Source organism: Desmodus rotundus, chromosome 2 (assembly GCF_022682495.2).
Source record: "Desmodus rotundus isolate HL8 chromosome 2, HLdesRot8A.1, whole genome shotgun sequence".
NCBI lineage: Eukaryota > Metazoa > Chordata > Mammalia > Chiroptera > Phyllostomidae > Desmodus > Desmodus rotundus.
The window spans coordinates 160,094,285-160,121,874 of NC_071388.1; the positions used below are offsets into that span (position 1 = coordinate 160,094,285).

Below are 27,590 nucleotides of genomic sequence, written 5' to 3' on the forward strand. Positions count from 1 at the left end.
TTTGCGCTACAGAGAAATGGGGGAGGGGGAATCAAGACAAAAAGGTATATGAATCAGCAAATGTGGTGCCTGATTATAGAAACTGGTGATTCCATATACAGTATAGTATTTTTAACTAATGGCGTTCTGGCTTTTTCTTTAATGAATAGCTTAATAGCTTGATAGCTTGTATTTGATTTTATTTGATTTCATTTACTCAATTGTGTAAGAAAACTTACATTTTGAGCAAGCACTCTTAACTCTTAATTCTTCTTTGACACTTGATTTTCTTATAACATGCTGCTTTTTTTCCCGTGGCAATACACTGTACTGTCAGAAATAATTGATAGTGACTCCAAAAGCCAACAATAAGAAAAGTGAGATGAAAGAAGGTTATAACAAATACCTCTTCAGAAATACCTAAATGCCAAGAATTTTCAATACTTCAGAGCACAACTATTCAAAGTAAAACCTGGGAGATGTTCTCAATAGTACAGCTGAAGGAGAAATAGTCTATTTCGAAAACAGCAGATGTCACAGGCTTCCATTCCAGTGCTGGCCCTGGAAGCTTCTGGACGACGGCACACTGCCATCTGAGGCTCACCTTTTCCTGTACGGAGAGAGAGAGAGAGAGAGACTTCCCTTTCCTAAAGGGATGGTCTTAGAGGGACACTTTCTAAGCGGTGTGAGTGCGATACAGACCTGCTCTGAGCTGCCGGTATGTGTGTTTGTTTTCCAGAGGGGCCGATCATCTCGGATTCTAAACACACGTACAGATTTTTAAAGAAGGAAATATTAGAAAAGGAATGGCAAAGATAAGTTGTCATTACTTAGGCAACAGTGCAAGATGAAGGGTTCTTTTTGTTTGAATATGGCCTTCCAGAGTTGCCTTTCTCGAACCCTAAGTGATGCCGGGGTTACAGAGAAGTAGCTGTCGGCGCTGCTCTGAAAACCCGGGCAGCCAGAGAGAGGTTCTCCGAATGTTATCGCATGTTTGTTAAAGCTCATTTAACCTATTAAACACTGTTTCTTTGAAAAAAAAAAAAATTCCGGAACAGTTATATTAAAAAAAGACTAAAGAACAAAGACTTTTTCAGCCTAAATTAGAGGGCAGTGCCATTCATTTGACTATTAAATCGAAGTGCTTTCAGTGATTCTTTTTACGGAAGATTTAAGAAAGGATATCATAATAGTTATTATGTAGTACTATTTCTAAATATATTTGATCATAAAAAGCCTCCTGGAATTTGAAGCGTGGCATGCTTCTAGTCCCCATTAAAAGCTGAAAATTACACAAAATGATCAATACACTGTTCCATCTTTATTTGGAGAAAAGTGACGAATAAAACGTTGTGGGTGTGAGATGTCGAACAGCCTGTGTACGTGGAGGGAGGAAGAGAGCGACCTGAAGTCGGATCGCGGTTCAGAGCGCTGGGTCTACTCGCTGTACCATCTTGGGCGGATCATTAACCTCTGTGTGTCTCTTTGAGCTTTAACATGAGAATGATAATAGTACCTACTTCAAAGATTGTTGTGAGGATTATTATTATTATTATTATTTATTATTCTTATTAAATAACACATGTAAAGCCCTTAAGTACCAGGCCCATGGTAGATGGTCAGTTAATATTACCTACTGTAATTATGTCAGTGAAAAGGCACTGAAAAATAAGTGGTTTCAGTAACCTTCTGGAAAACCAAACTATCGACTTCAAGTGATAATTGCTTAATATGACATGAAATTAAAAGTGGCTCGCTTTCAGAAAAGAATGTGAGCTGTAGATTTATTCTGCTGCTCTTTGAAGCGACTGCCGACAGACTAAGTAAACACAGAAAGAGAAGGTAAGCCTCTTACCTAGAATATGGGTTCCCCACTTACCCAATCTGATACGCAGATACAGATAAACACACCCCACCATATGCTGCTGGTGACAGGTAGGCGCGCACCTTCCCAAACATCCTGTCTCTGCTCCCTGACTCAAGGCAAGCCACTCGAGCAGAAAATCTGGGAGTGGAGCTGAAGGGACAGTTTTCAACTCTTGACTTCCCAGCATGCCCTGGGCTACTATAGGTTAGCAACCAGAAGGAGAGAGCCAAAGAGGATAGTGAAAAGCCTCTTGCTGTAAGGGGCCTTAAATGATAATGGGGGGAAAAATACAAAAGAATAAAAATATAAATTGAAAAGTAATCCTCTTGCACATTTTACCAGGCAAAGGTAAAGTCATTCGTTCCACAAATATTCACTGAGCCCCTTCTCTGTGCCAGGTACTATTCTAGGCAACAGCAAGACAAAAATACTTGCACTTGTGGACCTTACGTGCTAGAGAGCGGAGATCAACAATAAATAGAGCTAATGTGTAATGTAGTTGAACACGTCTGAGAAGTGCCTGCTGAAGAGCAAAGCAGGGGAGGAGGCTAAGGTGCACCGGGAGTGTGCGTTCATCTCGTGTGTGGGCAGGACGGGCCTCCCAACAAGGGCATCTCCGTGGGCTGACTTTGGGGCCTGTGCACTGCATGTACAGGTGGAAGCCTCGCCCCTCCTTCGGGAGAATCGGCAATAAATTCAGAACATAGGAACTGAATGAAACTGATATTTTTTTCTCTACATATAAACCTGTTATGATTATACATGAAGTTTTGCTGCATTACTAAAACCAGTCAATTAGGGCCAAAAGATAAAGGTAATAGGACTCTGTACCCATGTCCTGAGTTACCATGAATTAGGTAATATTTTGTTAATCTTTCAATGCCTGCCGTTTCCCACCAATATTCCAGAGATGGTTATAACTCAATACTCTGCCATCAAGAAACTGCTAGGATTGAGGACACAGCAGATTGACAACGTCAGTGATAAGCTTCAAATTGCTCTCCACCGAGAATTAGGCCGTAGGCCCTTACCATACGGTCCTGGCTATTTCCTCTCCATTCCAAATCAGTTCCTAAGTTGTTGAACATCCCTGAAGCCTGCATCATAAAACTGAATTTTAATGTGGTCTCATTCTGTGAAGATTAGAAGACTTTAGACTCTGTTATTAGTTTTATTAAGTTTAAAAAGAAACGGTAATCGTCCATATGCATAAAATCTGATGCTGAAGTTAATTGTGCAGCTTCTAATTCACTTTTCAGATCAGTTTTAGAAATGGAAATTATTGCTGTTAAATTTATTTCTAATTATTTCACTTACAAAAAGGGGCATTTATAAAAGAGAAAGAAACAGAAATTTGAAGATTCACAATGAAACTTGAGACTCTAAAGTGTAGTAATAATTGTCAGAGCCACACAAGTGCAAATACACCATTCTTTCAGCTCTTTCCCTTTACCCATAAAGGCGGCCCTGTGGAATCCGGTGACACCCTGCTGGTGGTTCTCTCCGGAGGTAGGGCTGGCACCTTACGGTGAGGGGAGTGCTAGCCTTAGTTCTGCTCGTCCTTGTGGCTGGGGTATATTTAGTGCCCAGTGCCAAAAATAGTAACATCCCAAGTGCCAGGGACAGCCACACCCCAGGAAGAATTCCATCCAAAACACCCGTTTTCCCCTCCTCCACTGAGAAGCTTGCTAATAAACCTGGCAGTTTCAGAGTTCCATGTGTAACTTTCCCCCCCAAACAAAAACCACCCAAATCGAAAGATGCACTTGCACAATTACGACAACTACCCCATCTGATTTTTGTATGTTTGGGGCACTTACCTTAAATCCCCCGCTTGTGGAAATGGTTTCTTTCCCCGTGACAATGCTGGTGGAAACTTTATGAAACAGCTCAATTTACTCTCCTGTTACGCAAATGCCACACTAATAAAGAAAAACATCGTTGAGATTACAGTTCTGCAAAGTAGCCAGGTTCGTTTAAAAGGGCCCTTTCCCTGACAGTCTTTTTTCTTTTTTTAGCAAAGTCACGATTTAATATTTTACATGAGTAACCAATGTGAAGAGGCACCTCTTGTTTTTAAAGTTGTGGAACTGTTGAAGGCCAGTTTTTAGCCCATGATTTTTAAGATTTTTAACATGCAGCAGATTTGTTTGACTTTAACACCAGCTGAAGAATTCAAACTTAATCCCCATTAAAATCATGGGACTGGGGGTGGGGGCAAGATTTGGGAGCGATCCAGAATGACTTCTGTAGCACTATGAGGCACATAACTTTAGTTTTGGAGTTTTCATTGGAATGGTAATTTCATGAAAGACCATTTTAAAACTTATTCTGAGTTAAATATTGATACTTTAATTTTGTTGATACACTACACTTGTTCACAGCCTTTTGAAATCAGCCATCTCACCAAACCACATATATAACAGAGCATAATTTTCTATAATCAGGTACCTTTTGCTGCTTTTGAGTAAGACTGTTTCCAGCTCAGATTGTAAGCACTGCCAGAGAGAAGACTCTGGTCTGTCTCGGACTGTAGCAGAGCCTGCCAGCTCTAGGTGCACCTTTCCTGTGATGAAAAATGAGTGTCTACCAGGAAATCGGGAGGACTCGCCATGTTTCCTCTGATTCCCACTTACTTTGCACTCTATGGCCTGTGAGCAGCTTTCTGGCACGTGATTATTTACTTCAAAGTAGAGTTTCAAGTACCCACATTAAATATTGTACATTGTGTGCAGAATAATAAATCTTTTAATGTCAGACACAATACCGTGCACATATTGCCTTTACACTGTTTTAAAATTTTTGTACTAAATAATAGAAAATATTTATATTCTTTGAGTGTGAGCTTTGAATAGATGGTATTATCACTTTATTGTTTTTTTAACAAAATTTTTTCTCAATTATTCTATTGCAATGTTATCCTGAGCAAGTTCTATGCCAAAATCTTGTGCAGTGTTTGTATGGAGGACGACTTGTGTGGCAGGGCTGTGCAGTTTCTGACTTCACAGCTGGAATTTGATATTCCAGCACAAAGTCCACAATGTACTCAGAAATCCAAGTTGGTGTCATAAATTTCATTTTGATGTGAACTTTGCTTTCCTTTGTTTTAAGACTCCATTTTACAATAAACGTTTTGACAGTAAATCCCTTTGTTATGTGTTACTGTGTACATCACATCTTTGTTAGATTTGATTCCCAGCATCCTTTGATGTCACATGCACGCACACGAGTGTGAGCTTTTCTCCCCTGAAATCAGTCGGAGTGTAAATAATGAATTTGTAAAGTGATGGATGGGGCAGTCACAAGTTGGATTTTTTTTTTTTTTAAATCTCCAAAGAGAGACAGACCCTGCAGTGAGGGTGAGGCTTGGGACTCACCCTGCAGCAGATACACTGATATGCTAACAAGGTACAGGAGACAGAAAGGGAATGGTGAGCCACTGTGTGGCTGGAGGTCATCACCTCTATCCCCTGTCCTGCCGAATCCAGGCTGTCTTGACACAGTGCCTTTCTCTCACTGGCCTTGGCAAGCATCCTGCTGAGCACACCCTGGCCAGGTGGCTCAGTTGGTTGGAGCATCATCCTGTGCACCGAAAGGAGGTTGCAGGTTTGGTCCCCAGTAGGAGCACTTACAGGATGCAAACCATCAATGTTTCTCTCTCTCTCTCTCTCTCATCAATAAAAACATACCGCATATGCTCAGGTGAGGATTTAAACAAAAGAAAAAATCTTGCCACAGCAAGTATCAACCGGAACCCAATACCTTTCCCTTGGCATCATCTTGATGAGCCATCCTGAGTGCAACAAAACTCTCCTTTTGACATGAAAGCCAAAGGTGTTGCTATTGATTCATTGTTTCACTGACAACCTTTATTCTTATCAAGAAAGACTTCTTTTTTTTATCTTATTAATTTTTTTTTAGAGAGAGAAAGGAAGGGAGAAGAGAGGGAGAGAAACATCAATGTGTGGTTGCCTCTTGCATGCCCCCTACTGGGGACCTGGCCTGCAGCCCAGGCATGTGCCCTAGACTGGGAATCGAACTGGCAACCCTTCGGTTCACAGGCCGGCACTCAATCCACTGAGCTACACCAGCCAGGGATCAAGAAACACTTCTTTATCACTTTTGTTTAGCACAACATTTGCGAATGGTATATAAACCGAAATGCTGCACATCCTTCTCTTCCCCGTAAAAGCCAGCCCTGATGCAGGGAAATGTTTCTGGAACAAGTCCTTACTTCACAATTGTGTCCCTGATGGAAAAGGGAGATGGCATGGTTCTGCAGCTGTACCCAGCTGCCCTGGGAAGAAATAAAACTTGTCATGTGTTTTCTTTGATGGAGTTTAGTTTTAGATCCTATTCCTCACATCGTTTTCCTTTCTGCATTATTAAAGCAGGTGAGTGCATGTGACCACTGATTCCTCCATATACCAGGTATTTCAGAGGAGGGAAGGAGCCATCCCAAGGGAATGGAGCACATGGGGGCAGCAGAGTAGAGAGTGGTAGCAAGTTCTGCCCTTGCACCTTCATTACTCAAACTTGACACATTCACAGTCATTGTAACTAGTGGATTTTTTTTTTTTTTTTTAGTTCTGCCTGACCCCCAGGAGTCGGCCTAATTTCCCTTTATTCTTAGACATACACACACTGCATCTGGTACCCTGGTTGGGCAAACGTGCCCTGCCCACCCTTCTTCTCCCTGCCCCCCACCACGGCCAGCGTCTTGTCCTGGTGCTTCTCCTCACCTGCAGTCCCTGCCCTTCTCCTTGCCCTGCAGTGCCCAGCTCAAGCCACTGTGCCTTCCATTCCCCCCATCTTAGCCTCCGAAACCCTCCCTTTTCCCTGGCAAGCCCATAGACATTGAACTTTATACCAGATTACTTAGCGTTTTCATAAATGCACCCTTCAGTTTCATTCATTCAACAAATTGTTCAACAAAAATTTACCAGGTCATGTATGCCAAGCACTCTGCCAGGCACTGAGTGTAAGCAGAGACGAAGGTGGCCTTGAACTCCTCCATGAGTAATTCATGCCTGTTTTACACCATTTCAATTAAAAGCTCATCGAAGGCAGAGACGTGCATTTCCTGGCAGGGTTTGGGTATGTGAGTTCAAAATGTCTGCAGATTAAAAGGATTAACTCGCCCACCCTCTAATTTTTACACTAGTATTAAAAATAACCAAGTTCAGCTTTTTCCCAACTTACCCACAAAAAATGTTATTTTTAACTGAGGTTAAATAGCACGTTGCCGCATTATCTCATGAGCAATTCAACCATTTTGACAAGTTAAGTTAGTTTAAATTAACAGCTATCACAAACTCTAAACCAAGTCACAGGAGAGCCAAGGGTTTTTTTTTCAAATTGTGTAGGCATTTATCACTCAGTCTCTGGCCGGGGGCACGCATTGGAGAGAGTAGCCCTCTGGCTCTGAACACCTCTTGCAAAGTTACCTTTCGTGTTTGTGCACCCCCAGAGAGGGAGTTTTTTATTTGTTTTAGAGCAAATTTGCAACCTGGGCTTCATAGAACAGTTCCACTTTCACTTGCCCTTCATCCGTGGATCCTAATATTTGGCTTTAAATACATAAAGCAAGCAGAACATTTAGTTAAGCACTTAGGAATTCTCCCGTACAGAACAGGCATGAATCGTCTGGTTACCAAATGGTTGCTTTGAAATTTTCATTAGTAATCAAACGATCCTCATGTTGACTGAGAATTCCAAGGAAGACTGGAATCTGACAAATGTCAAAAATTCCTTGGCTGCCAAGCCCCATTGTGGGCTATAAAAGGACTCCTGTGCTGAGCACCAAGAGAGAAAAATCTCAAGTGTCCGGTTACAGCAGCTCACGAAGGGCAATGAATTGGGCCCTGGCCAGGTGACTCAGTTGGTTCAGGTGTCATCCTGATACGCCAAGGTTGCAGGTTCAACCCCTGGTCAGAGCACATACAAAAATCAACCAATGAATGTATAGATAAGTGGAACAGCAAATTGATATGCACCCCCCCTTCCTCTCTCCCTCTCTAAAATTAAAAAAAAAAAACCTGTAAAGGAAAAGGTGCAATGAATTGTTACTGAGAGGTTGATGCACCTGATTGGTTTCTGTGGGCAAAACCCTCGGAGCACTGAAAAATTCCTCTTAAGGTCAGGAAACTTGTTTTCCGTCCGACCTCACCTGCAAGAGGAGACAAGCCAGAGCAGCACCTGACAGCTAAAGTAGACAGCAGGATAAACCAAAAAGACAATGACAATATTACTTTTTAAAAATTTCGTTCATATTTCCCATGCAGCTGCTGCCTTCCTTTGAGATTGGCTCATGGACCGAAGATGACGTGGTAAGCAGCTCCTGCTAACGCCTCATGACAGGGGCAGGTATTTCATAAATTTGTCCACAAGTTAAAGACACAGCTAGAGGCTTGGGCCTTAGGAACTAGAAGTTGACGGATTCCATGTTTTTCTGTTTTTAATGCAGTAATGCTTAAAATAAGGCCTGAAGAGCAAAGCAAGTATCTCTTCAAATCTTACAAGAGGATTCTACCTCCTGATTTGCTCAGAAAGTTATTCCAGAATACAACAGTGAATTCCAATGACAGAACTAAAGGGCTTATCCAGAATACCAAATGAACACACTTAAGATTTTTTATCTTAAATTTTCCTAAGATCACCAGGGATGGACTTGAACCACGGTGGAGAAAGACCCGGTAAAGGCAACTCCGCTGAGCTAGGTCTCCTCCCCGCCTTAGGCCAGTTCAAACGTGACAGGTTCCCTTTGCCACCTTTCCTCTGCCCTTCCCAAGGAGGATGGACACGAGCTCTCAGACATTCTCTGCAAGTGGAGCCGGAGAATCCCCATGTTTTTGAGAGAATATAGACAGACTTAAACCAGGTCCTCACCCTACACTCGGGAAGTGACCTGGGGGAGACTCCTACTTAGCCCGTTGTATCTCTGTATCTGTTTCCTTAGTGGAAAACGGGTCTGAGAATTCTTGACCAGAGGCCTCAGGGGCTTGTGCTCCAGGTATCATTTAATGAAAAGAAAGAAAAGAGCTGTAATGCCATCCTCAGCAGGCTCCCACCCTGGGGAGTGGGCCAGGGGCCACAAGGTACACACTCACTGCTAGACACTCTCGGGAAGGTCTGTTTGCCTAATTCAACCTGGTTTCTGCGCCAAGGCATTTCCCTCCCTGCCCTTTGTATTCAGGTGAAGCAAAACTGCCTTCAACATTAGCTGACCTCTGGCTTCTACAGGGAAAGGAAACTTGGCACCAGCTGTGTCTACTGCGCCCCATTCGCTGAGCCCCAGTGACTCTAAGGTTCCTGCCAACCCTGCCCAACAGGGAAAGAGGACTTAGGATCTCCTTTATTCACGGGCATGGATATAATGCCTTTATCCCCAGTTGCAAAGCTGGTGTATCTAATTTGAAAAGAAAAATTTTTAAAGGCTATTTTTCAGTCTTTGCCCTGCCTGGGGTTCAGTGGTTTTCAAACCCTTTAAATAAAACTCCAAGATCAAGGGCACCCCAGAGAATTGGTGGGACTGGGTCTGGCCTCCCTTCAATCTCTCTTGACCAGGGTACTGTGAGAAGCTGCCAGTAAATGTGTACCAGGTGAAATTAAAGGGCTGACGGTCACTGCGTCCAGCCTCATTGTGTGTATAGGAAGCTCCATGCTTCAACTTGTCTTGGTCCACGTAGCTACTTCCTGACCTGGCCTAGAACAGAGGACACATTCTACCCACTTCCCTGTCCACTGCCGTGGGGTCCCTGTTACTCATACAATGGCTGGGTAAACCAGTGCTCCTCGATCGCCCTGGGGACACAAATGGAAAGTCATTATAAGAACCTTTTTGAAAGGATTTTTAAATATCTCCCAAATAAGAAGGAAAACTGATGTCCCTCAAGTGTCTGAGAGCCTCAAAGAGAGGGATAGCTCCAACTTGGAAGCTTAAAGTTTTAATATCATAAAGAGAAAATTTTCTATTTTACAAGAATCAAAGATATTTTTCTCTACCAAGAGCTATAGGTGTTACTGTTAAGTCTGGCCACTGAGTATGTATGAATCGTCAAAACTGTGTGTGTCCTCTCTTTCACAGTACTTTTGGGTTCAGCAGCTCGTCCGAAAAGGCAAGTGGAATAATTTACCTTCTTAATTCATGGAGTTAACTTTGCTCTGGATACGATTTAGTCTCATTTTATTCTGCCTTCTCATCACTTCCTTCAGGTGACTCTTCAGCAGAGATGAGCACGTACGCAAGCTTGTTTAAGGAAAACAACATCACGGGAAAGCGACTGCTGCTTCTGGAGGAGGAAGACTTGAAAGACATGGGCATTGTCTCCAAGGGGCATATCATTCATATAAAGGTACCTCAGAAAGGGAGGACGGCCAACAACTCCTCCCTGAGCTTCTGCTCCACAGCAGGTCCCGTGCTGCGCGGCGGCTGCGGACGGGCACAGGGCCGCACTGGCTGTGCGGAACTGTGTCCACGCCAGTTGATTTTTAGCTGCTGCTCCCATGGGACCCTCCTTTGTCCTCACAATCCACAACAAAAGGGTTAATACCTGACACAGCAGAAGTCGCCTGGATACACCTGAATATCACTCCCACGTCCTCAGGAAGTCTCTAGTGGAGAAGATCCAGGTATTAATCCTGCAATGATGGTAAAATGACAGGTGTAAGAAATGTCAAAAAGAAGAGATGAGGCTGGACTGAGGAAGGGCTTCTGTGAAGAATTATGAAGGAGTGAAGAGCTGAAGAATAGGCAGGTGTTAGCCCAGTGAAGGGGATAGAGGAAGAGGTTTGCCAGGGGGAGAGCACGCCTGTGGAAAGGCCCCAGGTGGGGGAGAGCTTAGTGTGCTGGGGGACCTGGGAATGAGGCAGCGGGGTGCCTGCAGAACTGGCATCCCACCCCGGAACAGCAGGATGCAACTTCGTTTAAGGCCAGAGAGGCTAGATATCCATTAGGAATCCCTAAGGATGCCGGAACTTGTCCATGGATTATGTGGCAACTCAGCCCTGGCAGCACCTAAAATGATGGGAGTCTGGGTTCCATTTGCAGCCTTCATAATCTTGAGCTGTGGTAGACACCACCGTACTTACACGCTAACCCCTCATTTTCTCAGGCAGTTCCACCACTGCCCCCACGACCTCAGTCTTGAACAGCCTCAGAGCTAAACCTGTTTTGTTGTTGCTTTTTGTTGTAGTTTAGCAACCAGATCTGTTTGGTTTTGTTTTGTTTTTTAGTTACTCAAACCAAATAAGAATTGCTGGCATCTGTGTTGGACACAGGCATTGAGAGAGAGAGATCTTAGGATAAAACCACGTTTGCTCCCCAAACCTCCTCAGCCCCAGTGTGGGTGGATGAGGGGCGGGCACAGGTTAGAAAGAGAAATAGAATAAAGAAGGAAATGTAGAAAAGCAGCTTCCCGTCCAGATTCACATCTTCACGAGGCCTCAACCAACATGCCAACTACTTTTCCCGTCACCTCCATTAGAGCTCCCAGCACTGGCCTTTCTAGGGAAATCTCCCTGCGTCCAAGGAGAACACATCTACTTGCATCTTGTGGGCCCTGGATTCATGTAAGGGACAGCCTTACAGCCCTGCGCACCCCTTGGATGATGGCTTCACCTTGACCTTAACCTTCATGTTTCCTCCCTCTCAGAATCTGAGTAGGAAACCTCGTACATAGATATACGCCTCACAGGCTGGCAAACAATTCAATCTCGACCTCTGAGTGTGGGCAGATTCATCCCCAAAATCTACGCTGCCTTAGGTGGACTACAGTAGGAAAAATTATTTTCTCTGGTACAGAGAAGTTTTGGAGTTCCAAAAGGGAAATTTGGTAAATCTTACGTTATTTGGCAGCTGCCTGATAAGATGCTCCCACCTATATTGGCTTTGGAAAAAGACCAGCGTTCCTTAATGAGCAGTCAGGAGGAAAGGGGGTGGCAAGCTGTGACACCTCACCAAAACCCACCGTGATTTAAATATTCCCCGACCTGGCCTAGGACAACCAAAGCGCCCCTCCATGCCGGCTGGTATCACTCACGTGAGCAACATCCAGCAAATGTGTTCTCATTCAACAAATTCACTAAATGCCTACTAATTGCCAGACTGGGCCTGAGAGGACACAAAGAAAAATTCTCCCCAGAGGAATTTATGTCCCGGAGAAGAGATAAAACATGTCCACACAACTTCTGATAATATAGGGTCTTCACAGTTCGGGAGAAAGGAGCTATTTCATTACCTCTGCTCGGGAGGGGCAGCGGGGGAGGCAGAGAGGGAAAACAACAGGGAGTGGGTGGCCCTTGAGCTGGATCCTGAAGGAAGCACAGAATTTGGAATGTAGACAGGAGTGGGAAAGGAAAGAACATTGATCCAGACAGAGAATCAGGCATTAAGAGAAAAAGAGAGCAGAGAGAATGTAAAGGAACAGCGAGTGTCTCCGTCTGATGGAAGCCTAGGTGCACAGGAGAATTCGGGATACAGAAAGCAGGAGGCAGGTGGACAGCTTACGACCGCAGGCCTGGGATCCAGGATTTGACCTGGGATCAGGGATCTGTGGGGAGTGTTGGAAGTCTGGGGGATTGACATGCTTAAAACTTTGCTTCTGGAAGTTGTAAAGTGTGTTAGAAAGGAAAGGCTGGATTTTGCAAGACCAGTTCAGAGGCTGTAGTATAGAGAATAGTAAGGCCTCACTAGTGTAGTGAAAATGAGAATGGAGAGAAGGAAGGGCACCAGAGGTAAGAGCCGCTTGCAGGTAGGAAGGGGCACAGGGAGCAGAGAATAGGATCACCGAAGCCAAAGGTTGAAAAAGCTTTATAGAAACAGGGTCCATGCTGTTGAGACGCCAAGAAACACTTGCCCAGAGAAAAAGCCACTGTTGGATGCTGCCAGGCGGGGCGGGGTCAGTGCGGTGGCCTCTGATCCTGAGCTCCAAAAAGGGTGTGAGCAGCATCTCTTGGCGGGGGGGGGGGGTACTCAGGACCCCCTCCAGCCCCCAGATGAGTCTGTGCGTGCACATAAAGACAGCTGGTTCTCAGAGAGGTGAGTCACAAAAGTCAGGCATGTGGACCCTCCCCCTAACTGCCAGAGCCCGGCTGTATTAGAGTGGCCACGTAGTAAGGGCTCAGTCAACAGGTGACACTCCATTAAACTCAGCTGGACCAATCAGCTTATACGAGACGGGATATTAAGGAAAAAGAGTCATGGAAACTTGCTCTCCGAGGGTCCTGCATACATACTTGGGGTGCTGAGGATAAACGATGCTTCAAGCTGGGCCTTTTGGGATGGGATACTGGATGCATATCTCCAGATAGAGGAGCCCTGGCGGTGCTTGTCGGAGGTGTTACACACCCACACACTCGTGGGGAGATGAGCCCTTCATTCTCTGCCCTTTCACTGAGGCACAAGCATTGCTGCATGCCTTCTCAAAGAGGCTCTCAGCCCTAAACGGTGGGTCATAAACCAGCCACGGGAGCAGTCCTTCCACCTACCCTTCTGCTACTCAGTGGCCCCTTCGAGCCTGTCTGGGCTCCCTTCTTCCCGCGCCTGGCAGCCCTCGTGTGGAGGGGCCGCGTACAAGGAATAGGGCTGAACATCCAGCAAGTGTTCATTACATTGTCAAGTGTCAACAGCTTTCATTGCATTTTGTAAAATGCATCTAATTTTTCTCCCATTGGCACTTTTTTATTCTCTACATGGTATGTTCAGCTCACAGAAAAGCTGGATTATACCTGATGAGTGTAAAAAAGAATCATAATTTAAATTGTCCTCCTGTCCTTTAAGAGTTCTTTGTGCGTCATTGGGGGAGGGAGAGTTGGACACGTACCCATGGAAAAGCCCTTACAATGCAACAAACCCTTTCGTGAGATTTCAGCCTTAGTGAAAAGTCTCTGGTGACATATTCATGTTCTTTGTTGTTTTTCCGAGTTACCCCGGTGACAACTGCGTTCTATATGCTGGAACATTAACATGTCACTACTATACCGGTGTTTGAAGAATGATTTTATTTATTGTTTAGTTTGAGATTTAAGTTCTTAAGTATTTCCTTTCCCATTAAATAATTACAAACTGCGTATAATACCATGAACAATCAGGTTTATTCTCAATAGGTGTTGGATATTAACATCCCCAAGATATTTTACGAACTACATAAATAAAGAATGCCTTTATATGTGCACAATAATTTTAATCCTCTCAGCACTATCGGATCATTAATAGAGTCATGTGATTTTTTTTTTACAGTCGGCCATTGAGAAATTAACCCATGATTATCTAAACCTGTTTCACTTCCCACCACTGATCAAGGTAAGTTTTTTTTCCTACTGAGAATATGCTACTTTTATTGGCATATGCACCTGCTACCTCCACACCTAAATTTGCCCACGTCGGGAACTGTGGTTTGAAGTGAAATTTAGTCATATCTGCCCAACAAAAGGCCCTTTGAGTGAAGCTTGGACTGTGCCGAAATTGGGTACCCGTATACCCTGAAAGTTGAAATATTAACAGTACATTCATGATAAGAACCACACATGTGACCTTAGTGGATAGAGGATGGAAGTGCTAACTTCTGGCCTCCCACCTGGCTCTGGTGACCTTTGTCTAACTCATGAGTCACTGAAGGAATTCACACACTAGAGCTCGGGATGTTCACTTGCATTTTGGGGTGGGAGGCTTATTGTTTGAACAAATATTAGTATATGTGATATATTCTTTTAAATATAGTCGAAAGGTATATGATGGACTTTGTTATAAAATTAGTAGATACTTGCCCTTCATACACAGAATTCTTTTCATTCACTAACAATTACAGTTTTCCATCTCTAAGCCCTAGAAGGTTCATTTGTTCCTCTGCTTGGTCCTCTGTCCACATACGCTCTCAGAACTGCGTACTTCCTCTTTGGAAACAGCTTGTAAATAGTTGAGTGTTGTGAAACTCTCCAGGCACAGTCTCTCAGGGCATCTCCAGGTGCTAAGTGTATTTCTAGGGTAAAATTGCACAATGCAAGATGCACCGTGAAAACTGTCGGATGGTGACATTCAATCTGTAGGGCGTGAGATGACGTGCACTGTGTTTGGGAACATTCTCAGAAGCATGCGATGTAATTTCTCTTGCTTTAAGTAATTGGAATTTGAAGCTTAATCCAAAAATAACCAAAAGTTAAACAATAGATTAGAATGGAAAAACTAGTGCTGAGAAATCATCTCTTTTACATGAGAAGTAAAAGTAAAAATTTGTCTAAAATAAAATGGTGTTTGGTCTTCTGTTTTAGGACTCAGTAGGTGAACCTGAAGAAAATGAGGGGAAAATAGTGAACCTTGAACTTGTTTTTGGTTTTCATTTGAAACCAGGAACTGGCCCAAAGGTAAATCACATTTTAAATCTTTTGGATAAATTTCAACCTAATTTAAGAAGAGGGTAGAGGGGGTATAAATGGTGATGGAAGGAGACTTGACTTGGGGGAGTAAACACACAATACAATATACAGATGATGTAGAATTGTACATCTGAAACCTATATAATTTTATTAACTAATGCCACTCCAAGAAATCCAATTTAAAAATAAACTAAACATAAAAATGTCAACCTAATTTATTCTTTTTCTATCCTAGAACTCCATGGTTTTATATACTGCCCCTCCCCCTACCCCTGCTCAGCTTGATTCTGAGTAAGTTAATAGACTTTATAAAGTAGACTTTAGTTGAAATGCTGCCAGCTGCCTCTGTAACCCAATCTAGGAATCTTACTATCTTGCCACCCTGATCCTCAAGGAAACTCACACCAAAGAATGTATGGGGAAGGGGCGGTGAATACCAGAGCAAGTGTTTATGCTGCTTGGCTCCTAGCGTCCTGTTTCCTGTTTGTGTAGGGGAACGAGTGTTTAAGACCAGAAGTAAAACGACATTGAGAATGGAACAGTAGGTGATGTGGAAGCTCAGACTCCAAGTAGGGCAGCTGAACACGTGACGGAGATTCATTCTGTCAGGCATTCACTTTATGTTATATTTAAAGTCCGGAAAACTTATTTGGCCTAGGTGGCATACAAGTTGGAACCATAATATTTTGTGTTCCTTTGGATTACCATAGGGAACTAGTATAACAATAACTGCTACTAATTGAGCACTTGCTGCGTTCTAGGCATATAGTGTTGATGAGGTGTTGATGTTATTTCCATTTACAAATGAAGAAACCGAGGCTCTGAAAGGTTAAGTAACTTGTCCAAGGGTTACACGGCTAGCAAGTAGCAAAATCGGGATTTGAATGCAGGCCTCTCAGACCCCAGAACCAAGCCCTTACCTGCTGCTCGATTGGTACCTTTCCTTGGAGGCAGCCAGGACAACTTGTAGACACAGCTCCTCCCAGCCTGCAGCCAGTTGTTCTGGCAGAGCCGGTGTCAGCTCCGCTGGCCCACCGGCCCTTCACTAATTAGAGGAGGCTTACCCAGGCCATTCCCAGAACCAGTGCTTAGGGATGAGTGGAAGTTGTTGCAAGGGCTTCCAAAGATGCTCTTTCTACACACTGGACAGAGTGTCTTGCCTGCACTGCTGCGGGTATGTTGATGTTTTTGCTGAATGGAAATCTTCACCTCCCTTGTTTTAGCCACTTGGTTGAGTGAGAGCTGCTCTCACTCCAGGTTTCCTGCATATGAATACTTTTTGTTTCACCCTGGGCAAATGGGTCATTGGCTATTCATGCCTGTTGTTAGAAGCAGACACCAAAAGGAGGCAGGACAGTAAGTTCCTCTGTCCCCAACAGTGTGCAGGGACCCTTCTAACCCTGAGATTCTGCAGCTGTGAGCACCACCCAGCCCATCTCACGGTAAACACGTTGCATGCACATTTTAATTTGATATCCTCCACTCCATGGCACTTAATTTATGAGTACTCTGTGTTTAAACGTTTTTATGGCTTGTGGGTGATAAAAAAAAAGAGGAAAGAATTTTTTTGAAAGAGATTTGGTCAAGAGTAGTCTCAACCAAGAAAACACTTTTCAACGAACAAAGAAATTATTTATTAATGTGGAAAACTAAAAAATAAATTTTTAGTAAATATTAGAAGCTATAAATGATACTCAATGCCAAATACAATGGTCTGTTTTTGACCATAATTGTGTAGACTTCTTGAGTCATTGATTACCCACAGGCCCAAAGTCACCACAACTTTTGGTTTCCTGCGGATCCGTGGTCACCCGTGCACACTAATAATTTCACCCATTCGTTTGCACGCATTTACTGAGGGCCTCCCATGTGCCTGGCTCGAGGCAAAACGCTGAAAACACAAAGTCTAAAAGTACAACTGAGGCTTACAAGGAACCCATAGCTTCTCAGGCTGTGTGGCAGTGCCGTGGAAGTGCCACGGGTTCCAGGGCTGTCTATGACGGACCCAATCGGACTTTGTCACTAGCTGGAGATGGGCGAGTGAAAGGGAGGAGCCAGGTTGTCGCTGAGGTTTCCAGTGCGGTGGCGGCTGCAGGACAGATGATGTTATAAGTGGCCAAAGAGTGAAATACACAAAGTGGATGTAATGCCAAGGTGCTAAAAATATAAAAAAGCAACTGAAATGGGTGAGTTTAACCAGGAAAAGCTTTTTTGGAAGGGATGAATTTTGAAACGGGGTTTGAAGGGGTTCGTGGTGGTGTTTGCAGATAACTTCCTGAATATAATGTTTAAAGCTCATGCTTACAAAGTACTTCTTTCTAACCAGCTTAGATTATTTCATAAATGTCATCTCATTTATTCCCTTGGCATTTCTGTGAGATACACAAGGCACAGTATTGTCATCACTGATTAGAAAACTGATAGAAAGTGAAAGTATGTTACCAGCTCAGCTGAGGCGAGGATAGAGCTGAGACCAGAAATTACATCTTTATTCTCTCCTTTGTACTACACATGTGCTCGCTGTTATCCCCGACTCAAGACTTTTGAGCCACTTGTAAACTTTCATGAAATCATCCTAGTTCTGTCCAGTTCTAACCCAGCAGGTTACACCAGCCTTCACCCTCACATTATGAAATATTTCCTCACAAATGTGCTTTAAATAGAAATTCCAATTCCCCACATGAAGCCTTGTTACTTTGACCCTTAAAGGTAGACCTCAAGGAAAAAAGACATCCTCAGAATCCCAATTAACTGAGTTTTCCCACACCCGTCTTCGCGGAGAAGGTAAAGCCTGTAGCCCCGTCTCCAAGACCAGAATAAGTGACAAGAGGACCCTGGAGCTTCAGAAGTTCTCTCCAAACCCGAGTTTGCATATCAGGGAGATTTGCTTGCCCATTTCACCTTTTCTTTTACAAACAAAATGAAAGATGTGTTTAATGACAACCTTTGGGATAATGTATGACAGCAACTCTATCGTGGAAATAGTAGCTACCTTTCCCATTGCATCTGAGAAGGACCACCAGCTAAATACCACTTACAATTGGTATGTTAGCTAAGTACCTGACCTACTAAGAGGAAACAGCAGAAAATATTACCTTATACACAAATGTATAAATCTATGGAGAAGAAAAAACCTTTCATTAAAAGAAAGACCTGACAAACTTTCGGTCTAAGAAGTCAGACTAATTTTTTTTTTTGTTTTAGCCTCATTTTACCACCACATGAATTATGGCACCAAAGTGAGGTGGGTTTGCCCAGCCGAGCAAAGCCACTCACGTTTGGGAGCCTGTGCCTGCTACTGTGGTGCGGAGCCACGGGCTTGCCCGGGTCTGACACACTCCTCTGGAGAACCAGGCCTCCCCGCGATGCCAGCACCACACACACTGCAGTGTCACCCACAAACAGAACGGCCTTCCCCTTTCCTTTCCTCCCACAGCCTGGCAGAGGAAATGAGTGGGCCAGAGGCTTTATGCACTGAAAATTTAAATCAAATAAATAATAAGTGAGAATGAGTTTTCCTCATTTTCTTGACCTATTTCCAAAGAGTACAATTAATTATTAATTTAAAGAGCATCGTATGTTGAGGCAGCCTTGGAGTTATGAGAATGGAATTGGCAGAAATTGGGTCTTTCTCAGCTCAAGTGTCCTGTGCTGGGGGCTTGAAATGCTCATGATACTTATAATATTTTATACCTCTGACAGGCACTGTGGCAAGAAGTTTACAGACACTTTGCTTATGTAATTGTTACATAAGCAAACCTGTCCCCTGCCCCCCATCAAAGAAGCATTATCCCTGTATTATCCCTAAGAGGAAGTTGAAGAAGGGGAGAGGTCAAGTTTCTTACCCAGAGTCTCCACCTAGTAAAGGGCAGATCCAGGGCTAGGGCCGAACCATACTGTCACGCTGCCCCTTTTTGGAAAGCACATCAGCCCCCCAAATAAGTATAATGTAATAAAAAATGGGGGGGTCAGTTAATACTAAATTACCTTTTGTTTTGTGTGGAAAGTGCCTTGTGTTTGATAATCTAAGGCCTTTGACTTGGCACAAAGGAAAGGGGCTTCCAGACTCCCAGGTAGTGTCCGACACTCCCCAGGGCGGCAGCCACCGTTCTTAATGGGCATATTCAGCTGCATAGAGCTTACTAATATATCTGTAATAAATTCACCAGTCAGAAATATTGATTCCCACATTGCCAAGGAATAACCATCAAATCACCCAGCAGTCCAGTAGTTTTCTCACTAAGATCTTTTTGAGGCTTTGTGTCATAAAAATTCAAAAGGAATTTTATGAAGGAACTATTTGGGAGCCCTCCCATTCCTTGTGAGTGCTAGATAGCCACACCCTTTGTCCCTCGAGTCCTTATTTCCTCCTCTTGCCAGTGAGGCGAGGAAACCTGGCCGACACGGGGCTCCTGCGGGTCTGAGTTGATCCCCTGTCATAGAGAAGACGCTGGGGTTGTGGAAACCCCTGTCTCCCCCAGCACCCTGGCCTCCGCGGGCCCTTATGTAGGGCTGGCTTCCTGACCCCGGTTGCTCCCGCCAGATGACCATCCCTTCTGGTTTCCTTTAGAGCAGTATTTTGGATTTTTTCTTTTTTTATAATACTTTTTTTATTTTTAAGATTTTGTTTGTTTATTTTTATAGAGGAAAAAGGACATAGAAAGAGAGGGAAAGAAACATCAATGTGCATTTGCCTCTCAAGCACCCTGCAGTGGGGACCTGGCCTGCAACCCAGGCATGTGCCCTGACTGGGAATTGAACTGGCGACCCTTTGTTTCGCAGTCAGGCGCTCAGTCCACTGAGCCACACCAGCCAGGGCTAGAGCAGTAATTTGAAGGAGCGAGTGAACCAGGAAGAGAACATAAGAGGGCCATTTTGAAGAGGGGGAAGCAGCACTTACTGCCCCATCAGAGCAAAGGCTTTCCTGTCCACTCTCCCTCGCCCTCTTCCCACCCCGTCATGGTCCCTTCTCCTCTCCACTCAGAGAGATTCAGTCAGTCTTCTCCAGTTGTTCCAGCTATTTGTTTAAAAAGCTGCTTTTTACAAATACTTTTCACTTCCTATTGTACTTTTAGGTCTTTATTAGATTGCTTATAAAATGGTGCATTTAATAAAAGTAATTGAATCTCCAGGTCCTTTCTCAGAGCACTATAAATATCAAAAACGGTCAAATAGGGCTTTTTTCCTATTGTGTAATTTTCATAAATGGATAAACATGAATAAAATAACAGGGCACAAAGAAAAGGATTTTGTAAGGAAGTAAAAAAGTCAACACCTTTTGTAAATTTCAGAACAGCTAAATCCAGTGCTTTTCTTTACTCTGACATATCTTGTGTTTATTAAAAATTCAGTGTAGGGAAATTTATTTCCCAAGATCAGCTATTTTGGGGGGGGAAATATATGCACACATGTGTTTGTGTGACTGAGTACATAAGCTTGCAGTGGTAGGGTTCTATAAGAAATCAAGTTTTAATTGACAGCAAAGGAACAAATGCAGTTCAGAATTTGACTACTCGACTTGCTGCTGATTTCTAATTAGAGTGTGGCGGTAGACTTCGAACTGGTCGGGCAGCGGTCCGTACGCTAGAGCCGGCCTGGGAGAGGTGCTCAGTCCAGTCCGTGCCTGCTGCTGGACTGACAGTGATGTGTGGAGAAGGCGTGCCAGGGAATGGCTAACACCTGGAAAAAGCAGCCCTGACATACAGTGTTTGAGGATTTCCACGGTGTAAACACTCCCACCAAGGCCAATTTTAAGTGACCAATCTGACATCACTGAACTTGAAGTTGGGAAGAGAAGTAAGAAGCACTGATACCCTGAGAGCTGACTCCACCACAGTGTTGGATCGCTTTTCTTAGGCTTCTTAATCGAGATTACCAATTCCTTTTAAATAGCTAATAGCAAGGAAGTATACATGATAAGACCTAGGTTTGAACAAATTCCAAGCCCATCATTGCTGGCTTCCAGCTGTAATAATATGCGTAGTTAGGTCAAAGAGAGCTGAAGCTTCCCAATGAGTCCATGGCTGGCCCAGGTCTCCTGAGTTGCCGTCGGCTCATCCAGGTGCACTGACCCCGTTGTATGAGGCAAAGATTCGGGTTTGAATTTGTGAAGAGTAAAGATATACTTATGAAAAAGAGAAACAAAATTTTAATTTGTGATTTTCTTTCTAATGTTGGAACAGTCATAGTTGCAGGTTTTCCAAAGCCTCAGGGGTTTACTGTTAAGTTCTGAAGAGGGAGGACCCCGATAATGTGGACTGCGAGTAGCTCCACTGGGAACAATGCCTACTAAGGAGGTCCGTGGCTTTTCAAAAATCCTATTTCTTGGAGTTATTTCTGGAGTCATGGGAGGTGGGAGGACAATTTAGTATGTTGAAGGGCTGTTTTCATATTTTGAGGGTCCTGGGTAAAAGTTTATTTGCAGCCCATTTCTCAGTATAAAAAAATTTTAAGCAGTAATTAGGGCAGCCAGACCACCGCCTTCCATGTTGGTTAAGAAACTCGGTCTGAGATACAATAGATTCTTAATTATTCAAAAACCAATAACAAGACTTACTGTTCTTTTTCTCCAAGATGTATACCTAGTGCCTTCTTCCCATTTCAAGTACAGTTTTTAGAAAATAAAAAAGCTCCTTTCAAACATGTCAGCTGGCATCCAAACCCTTTCAGGTAGCCAAGTGTCTGATACGTCGTATGAAAGTATGTCTCACTTGATCTCACGTAATTTCAACATCATCCCCAGCCCCTTTTCTTCGTACATAACTCAAATAACAACCCCCCAAAACGCAACCTAACAACCTATCGCCACCGGTGTCTAGTTGGCACCAATCCGCCCTGACCTTAGACACAAGCATTGTTAAGGCTATAACGCATTTACATATTTTGCAATAAAACATCAGTTATTTGCATTACTGTGTCAAGTTTTATTTGATTCTTTCACCTAAAAATGACTCATTTTCCTTTCTTGTATTTTAAAAACCAACTACTCTAAGCTTGTTTGAGAATAATCAAAAATTGCCCATTTAGCTAGAAGTCATTTTCTTTTCAAAAGGCAAATGTTATTTAATCTTTCAGCTGTTCATTGTGCCATCATAAATACTTTCTTTTCAGCACAGTTGTGGGGACTGAAATGAGCCCACTAATTGCCTCCCATTTCGACTGACATGTGGTGGTTTAGTGGAAAGAGAACACAGCAGGGAGAAGGAAATAGGAGGCTGAGAAAATGAGAGCTAATTATTTTCACTGCCTCATGTCAGGCTCTGTGTCAGCCTTGTTTTTACAAACTGGAAGGTTTAGCACTAAATAAAACAAACTGGCGTCATGTTTTTATATACTGGCAGTGTCATGGAAGCAGCTGCACATCTCAAAGACAATATAATGCCTGCGTTCGCATGGACACCATCTGACAGACACTGTGAGCCACAGCTAATGAGGACATCACAGTGGTGCCAAGTGAAAGGTGCTGAATTATGTATGATTCTTCATCAGTACAGCAATAGTCCTGTACATCATTATGAGACATTGTTTTGCTGAACAGATTAAAACATTCTTAGTTCCAGACCTTGCAACCTATATGCGCTGAAAGAGGTTATTAATGGAATTTTTAGGGAGAGTTTCTTGTGGATTTCTTTTTGGTTGAAAAACAAATCTCGTGGGACAAAGCCATGGTGGGTCACGACACTGTATAGATAAAGAAGAGAAGCAAATTAACCATACTTGCATTATCTTCCTTTTAAAGGCAGCATAATAAAATAGAGTGTAGCAGGGTGATACATAATGATAAATAACCCAGGTGCTATCACGGGATGCTCCACTCTCCTGCCTTTAAAACAGCAGGTTTCAGCAGCTGAGCTAGATAATAGCAACGCGTGTAAAGGCGCCTTCGGAGACCTAAATCATCAACATCTTACTACTTTTAATACCAGCATGACCAACATTTCTATCATATTTTTATCTCATCTTACATTACTTCTTACATTTCACAACAGTCGCCTGCTATGAGACTGTTTCCCTTTTTTCCCCCTCTTGAATCTTAAAAAGTTTATTCAGACCTCTGTGTTTTATATATGTTTAAATGTTTCCTCAGTACAGGCCTTTGTAAGGCAGAGGGGCCTCTTTGCTAGAATTCTGAGCGCTCTCTGATGATTTTACTTTTCCTCTGTTCACGGGGCAGGGGTGGGGACTTTAAACATCAGTGTCTCTACCACTGGACTGGGCAGGCCCAGTATGTACCTTCCAATTCTAGCACAGCTAACTGAACTCACTGCAAACCTCTACATTTTCTCAGCCTCAGTCTGCTCATCTGTAAAATGGTGTCTCTAACAGGGTACATCTGGGAGGATTAAGTAACATGGCTTAATCTCAAAAACGTGGTGCCGTGTGAAAGCATCTGGATATGTATAGTGTGTACCGTACATTCCAGTTTTGTGAAATTCTAGAGCAGGCAAGATCCATCTATGGCGATAGAAACTGGAACAGTGGGTGCTTCTGGCTGTGCAGGGGGATCCACTGGGAAGGGCATGAGGGAACTTTCTAGGGTAGTAAAAACAACTTGCTTGTTTGGGTGGTTGCATTGGTTCACTGCACTTTATCGCTTCTCGGGCTCTTGGCTAAGATCAAGTGTAAAGTATGCACTTTAAAATATGTGCATTTTATTGTATGCAAATTATACAATTTTTTGTATAGTTTTTTTTGATATATCAATAAAAAGATATATCAAAAAAAATTTTGTCTGTAACCTTCAGGGAAAGGTGATCTGTAGGAGCCTGAAGCCCTGATTTGGGGTTTGTTTCCTCCTAAACTGTCCTGAATAATCTTGGCCTTAGATTTTTAAAGGTTTGTGTTAATATTTGCAATAAGATTTTGGTAGGAAAAAAGTACAGAGAGAGAGATTGTTGACTGTGTCTCTGAGTTGCCAAGGATTGGAAACAATATTTAAAGTTTAATTTTTTTTAATTTATTTATTTTTATTCAGTTACAATTGTCTGCATTTTATCCCCATCCCTCCACCCCACCCCAGCCAGTCAAAGTTTAATTTTTGTACTACCTTCAATTTCTCTTCCTATTTGAAAAATTTACAACTATCTTGATTTTTATTTCTTTTTGTTCCTTCCTCTCTTCTTTCCTTCCCTGTGTGTGCATGTGTGTGTGGGTGTGAGCAGGGATATCTGGCATCATTTGTACTAGCTTGGAACTCCAAAGAATTTTAAACAGCTTGCAGAGAATGTAATAGTGATTTCTCAGTAAGAGATACTTCAGCATTAACTGAGTGTTATTTAGGATTTTATCTTCACAGTGTTAAGAGTTTCTGTTATATTTGGCCAGTAATCTTAAATAAGAAAAAATTTTCACATAATCGGCAATGCTGAAGCATTTCAAACAGAATAAATGCGTTCTCATCCTCCACTAACCATTAGGCACTTGCTCCTAAAAGTATCCAGGTAACTTCAGCAGCTACCCAGATAAATGCTGCATATCCTGGGCTCCCAACAGAATTGGCATTTTTTTCATCAGTTTCAAATGCAAAAATTCTCCCCTCCTCAACAAAATTCCATGTTTCTTGTAGATTTGCATCGCGAGGCAGATTATCTAGCTAGTGGAAAGGCTTGGATATCTGCTTTCTGCTGTTCAGGGCCCTGACAAAGAACTTCCCAGGGCCCAGCTCTGCTCCTGTCATCAGTGTCTTTTCCCTAGTGGTCAGTAATTGGCATTCCCTAGTAACGTGCACCAAGATGCAGATATGGACAGTGGGCATGTTCCCTTGAGTGGGAATCTAGTCATGAAATAAAAATTCATGGTAGTCAGGACCAGTCCCATGATCTGTTTGTGAAACTAGACAGGACTGGGCTGTTTCTGCTTTGGAGGGTAGAAGTCATGCCTAGCTACAACCCCCTTTAAGCCAGGGGTGGAGGGAAGTGTTTGTGATTGTGATATTGGCTAAGGTGATCAAGAAGGAGCGTACAGACAGTGGAGTGGCACCATATGCACATTTAACAATGACCTTTTTCAATAGTGGGAGGAAAAATGGGCTATGTTAGACTTACTGGAGACTCAGTATTTCAATCTCTGCCATGGAACCCTATAAAGGAATTCATTAAGAAAATTTGGGGACCTCTGGTCAAGGTGGAGGCATAGGTAGACATGCTTTGCCTCCTTGCACAATCATAGACAGAATTACAACCAGATCTCAAAAACAAATAACACCCAGAATCATCAGAAAATTGAGCTGTATGGAAATATGACAACCAAGGATTTAAAGAAGCCACATTCATCCAGAGAGGTAGGAGAGGCAGAGTTGCAGAGACGAGGTGGAGAGGTGGTGTGGCGTGGATAAGTGGCAGTGGGAGTGGTGGCAGAACAGACAGTGCCACATTCACATGTGATGGATAAAAATCAGGTGGGATATCCTGGGAGCAAGCAATCCCAGCCCCGGCCAGACCACACAGCCCAGAGTTTCAGCACTGGGAAGATAAATCCCCATTACCTCTGCCTGTAAAAACCAGTGGGGGTTGGGGCGGTGGAAGAAACTGCCAGATTTTCTCTGCACAAAAGGCACATGTGGACTTAGAACATATACAAACCCCAGGGCAGCAGCTGGAAGGGTGCCAATCTCATACAGGAAGTGGGTGAAGTGACTGGAAACAGGGGCGAGTGCCAGGTGGACCTCTGGAGGCCAGGTGGTGGCTTTGTCCCTTCTCCAACCCTCCCCCTGCCCTAAGAAGAGCCACAAAGCAGTGAAGTGGGTGGTGCCACCCTGGCAATTACGTAAGGAACTGCCTCACACAATTTACAGCTGCCTTTGCTACATAGTCCATGCTACTAAGACAGGGAGTAAAAGCAGCTCTACCTAATACACAGAAACAAACACAGAGAGGCTGCCAAATTGAAGAGGCAAAGAAATATGGCCCAAATGAAAGAACAGAACAAGACCCTAGAAGAAGAACTAAATGAAACGGAGATAGCCAACCTATCAGATGCAGAGTTCAAAACACTGGTGATAAGGATGCTCAGAAAACTCCTTGAGTACAGCAAAAAAATAAAGGAAGAAATAAAGGTTACACAAAATGAAATAAAGAAAAATATACAGGAAACCAACAGTGAGGGAATGAAGTCAGTATTCAAATAAACGATTTGGAACAAAAGGAAGAAGTAAACATTCAACCAGGACAGAAAGAAGAAACAAAAAGTCAAAAAAATGAGGAGAGGCTAGGAACCTCTGGGACAACTTTAAATGTACCAACATTCAAATCATAGGGGTGCCAGAGAAGAAGAGGAAGAGCAAGAAATTAAACACTTATTTGAGAAAATAATGAAAGAAATCTTCCCTAATTTGGTGAAGGAAATAGACTTACAGGTCCAGGAAGCACAGAGAGTCCCAAACCAGATGGACACAAAGAGGACCACACCAAGATACATCATAATTAAAATTCCAAACCTTAAAGAGAGAATCTTAAAAGCAACAAGAGAAAAGCAGAGAGTTACCTACAAAGGAGTTCCCATAAGACTATCAGCTATTTCTCAAAAGAAACTTTGCAGGCAAGAAAAGAGTGGCAAGAAGTATTCAAAGTGATGAAAAGCAAGGACCTACAACCCAGATTACTCTATCCAGCAAAGCTATCATTTAGAATGGAAGGGCAGATAAAGTGCTTCCCAGACAAGGCAGAGGAATTCATCATCACCAAGCCATTATTACATGAAATGTTAAAGGGACTTATTTAAGAAAAAGAAGAAGATCAAAACTATGAACATTAAAATGACGACAAACACAGAACTATCAACAACTAAATCTAAAAAACAAAAACAGAAATAAAAAAGAAAACTAAGGAAACAACCAGAAGAGGAACAGAATCATAGATAGAGAGATCATTTTGAGGGTTATCAGCTGGGAGGGGAAAGGAGGAGTATGGGGGAAATGGTGCAAGGGTTAAGAAGGATAATTGGTAATAGGCGGATATCAAGAACAATATAAGAAAGGTAGAAGTCAAAGAACTCACATGAATGGCCCGTGGACAGGAACTAAGGCGGGTGGGATTGCTGGAGGGAAGGCAGGTGCCAGGCAGAGAGGGGCAAAGAGAGAAAAATTAGGACAGCTGTAACAGCACAATCAATAACATACACTAAAAAAAAAAAAGATGATTTGAACAAGTTGTTGGCTTTAGAAGATAAAACTCTGTACTGTAATTCTTACTCCTGTTAACCCGTAACAAGCATAGTTTGGGCTATGGAAGAGACTGAGAGGGAACCTGCCCTCACAGCACCAACAGGCCACCTTGGTTCAATTCTGTCTCGGTCAAATACCTCACCTCTCCACGCTTTAGTTTCCTCATCTGAGGTAAAGCTCTGTGGCTGTCAACCTCATTTCTTAGCCGTTGTA

General features: G+C 43.1%; 1 protein-coding gene and 1 long non-coding RNA gene across 3 annotated transcripts in view; one reads left to right on the top strand and one right to left on the bottom strand.

Moving 5' to 3' along the window:
• Window positions 1-27,590, top strand: part of MAP3K20 (mitogen-activated protein kinase kinase kinase 20) — a 158,238-nt gene that overhangs the window by 116,892 nt on the left and 13,756 nt on the right. For both annotated transcript variants that reach the window (XM_053918785.2, XM_024561483.4), the window contains exons 12-16: window positions 8,131-8,175; window positions 9,933-9,963; window positions 10,061-10,200; window positions 14,085-14,147; window positions 15,113-15,205. In XM_053918785.2, coding sequence (XP_053774760.1) covers window positions 8,131-8,175; window positions 9,933-9,963; window positions 10,061-10,200; window positions 14,085-14,147; window positions 15,113-15,205 — 372 coding nt within the window. The remainder of the gene's footprint in view (window positions 1-8,130; window positions 8,176-9,932; window positions 9,964-10,060; window positions 10,201-14,084; window positions 14,148-15,112; window positions 15,206-27,590) is intronic.
• Window positions 4,971-10,995, bottom strand: LOC123479814 (uncharacterized). The gene is made up of 4 exons (XR_006655565.3): window positions 10,937-10,995; window positions 10,399-10,486; window positions 9,982-10,151; window positions 4,971-8,051 (listed from the first exon to the last, which is right to left on the bottom strand). It is a non-coding gene; the product is annotated as an uncharacterized lncRNA (long non-coding RNA).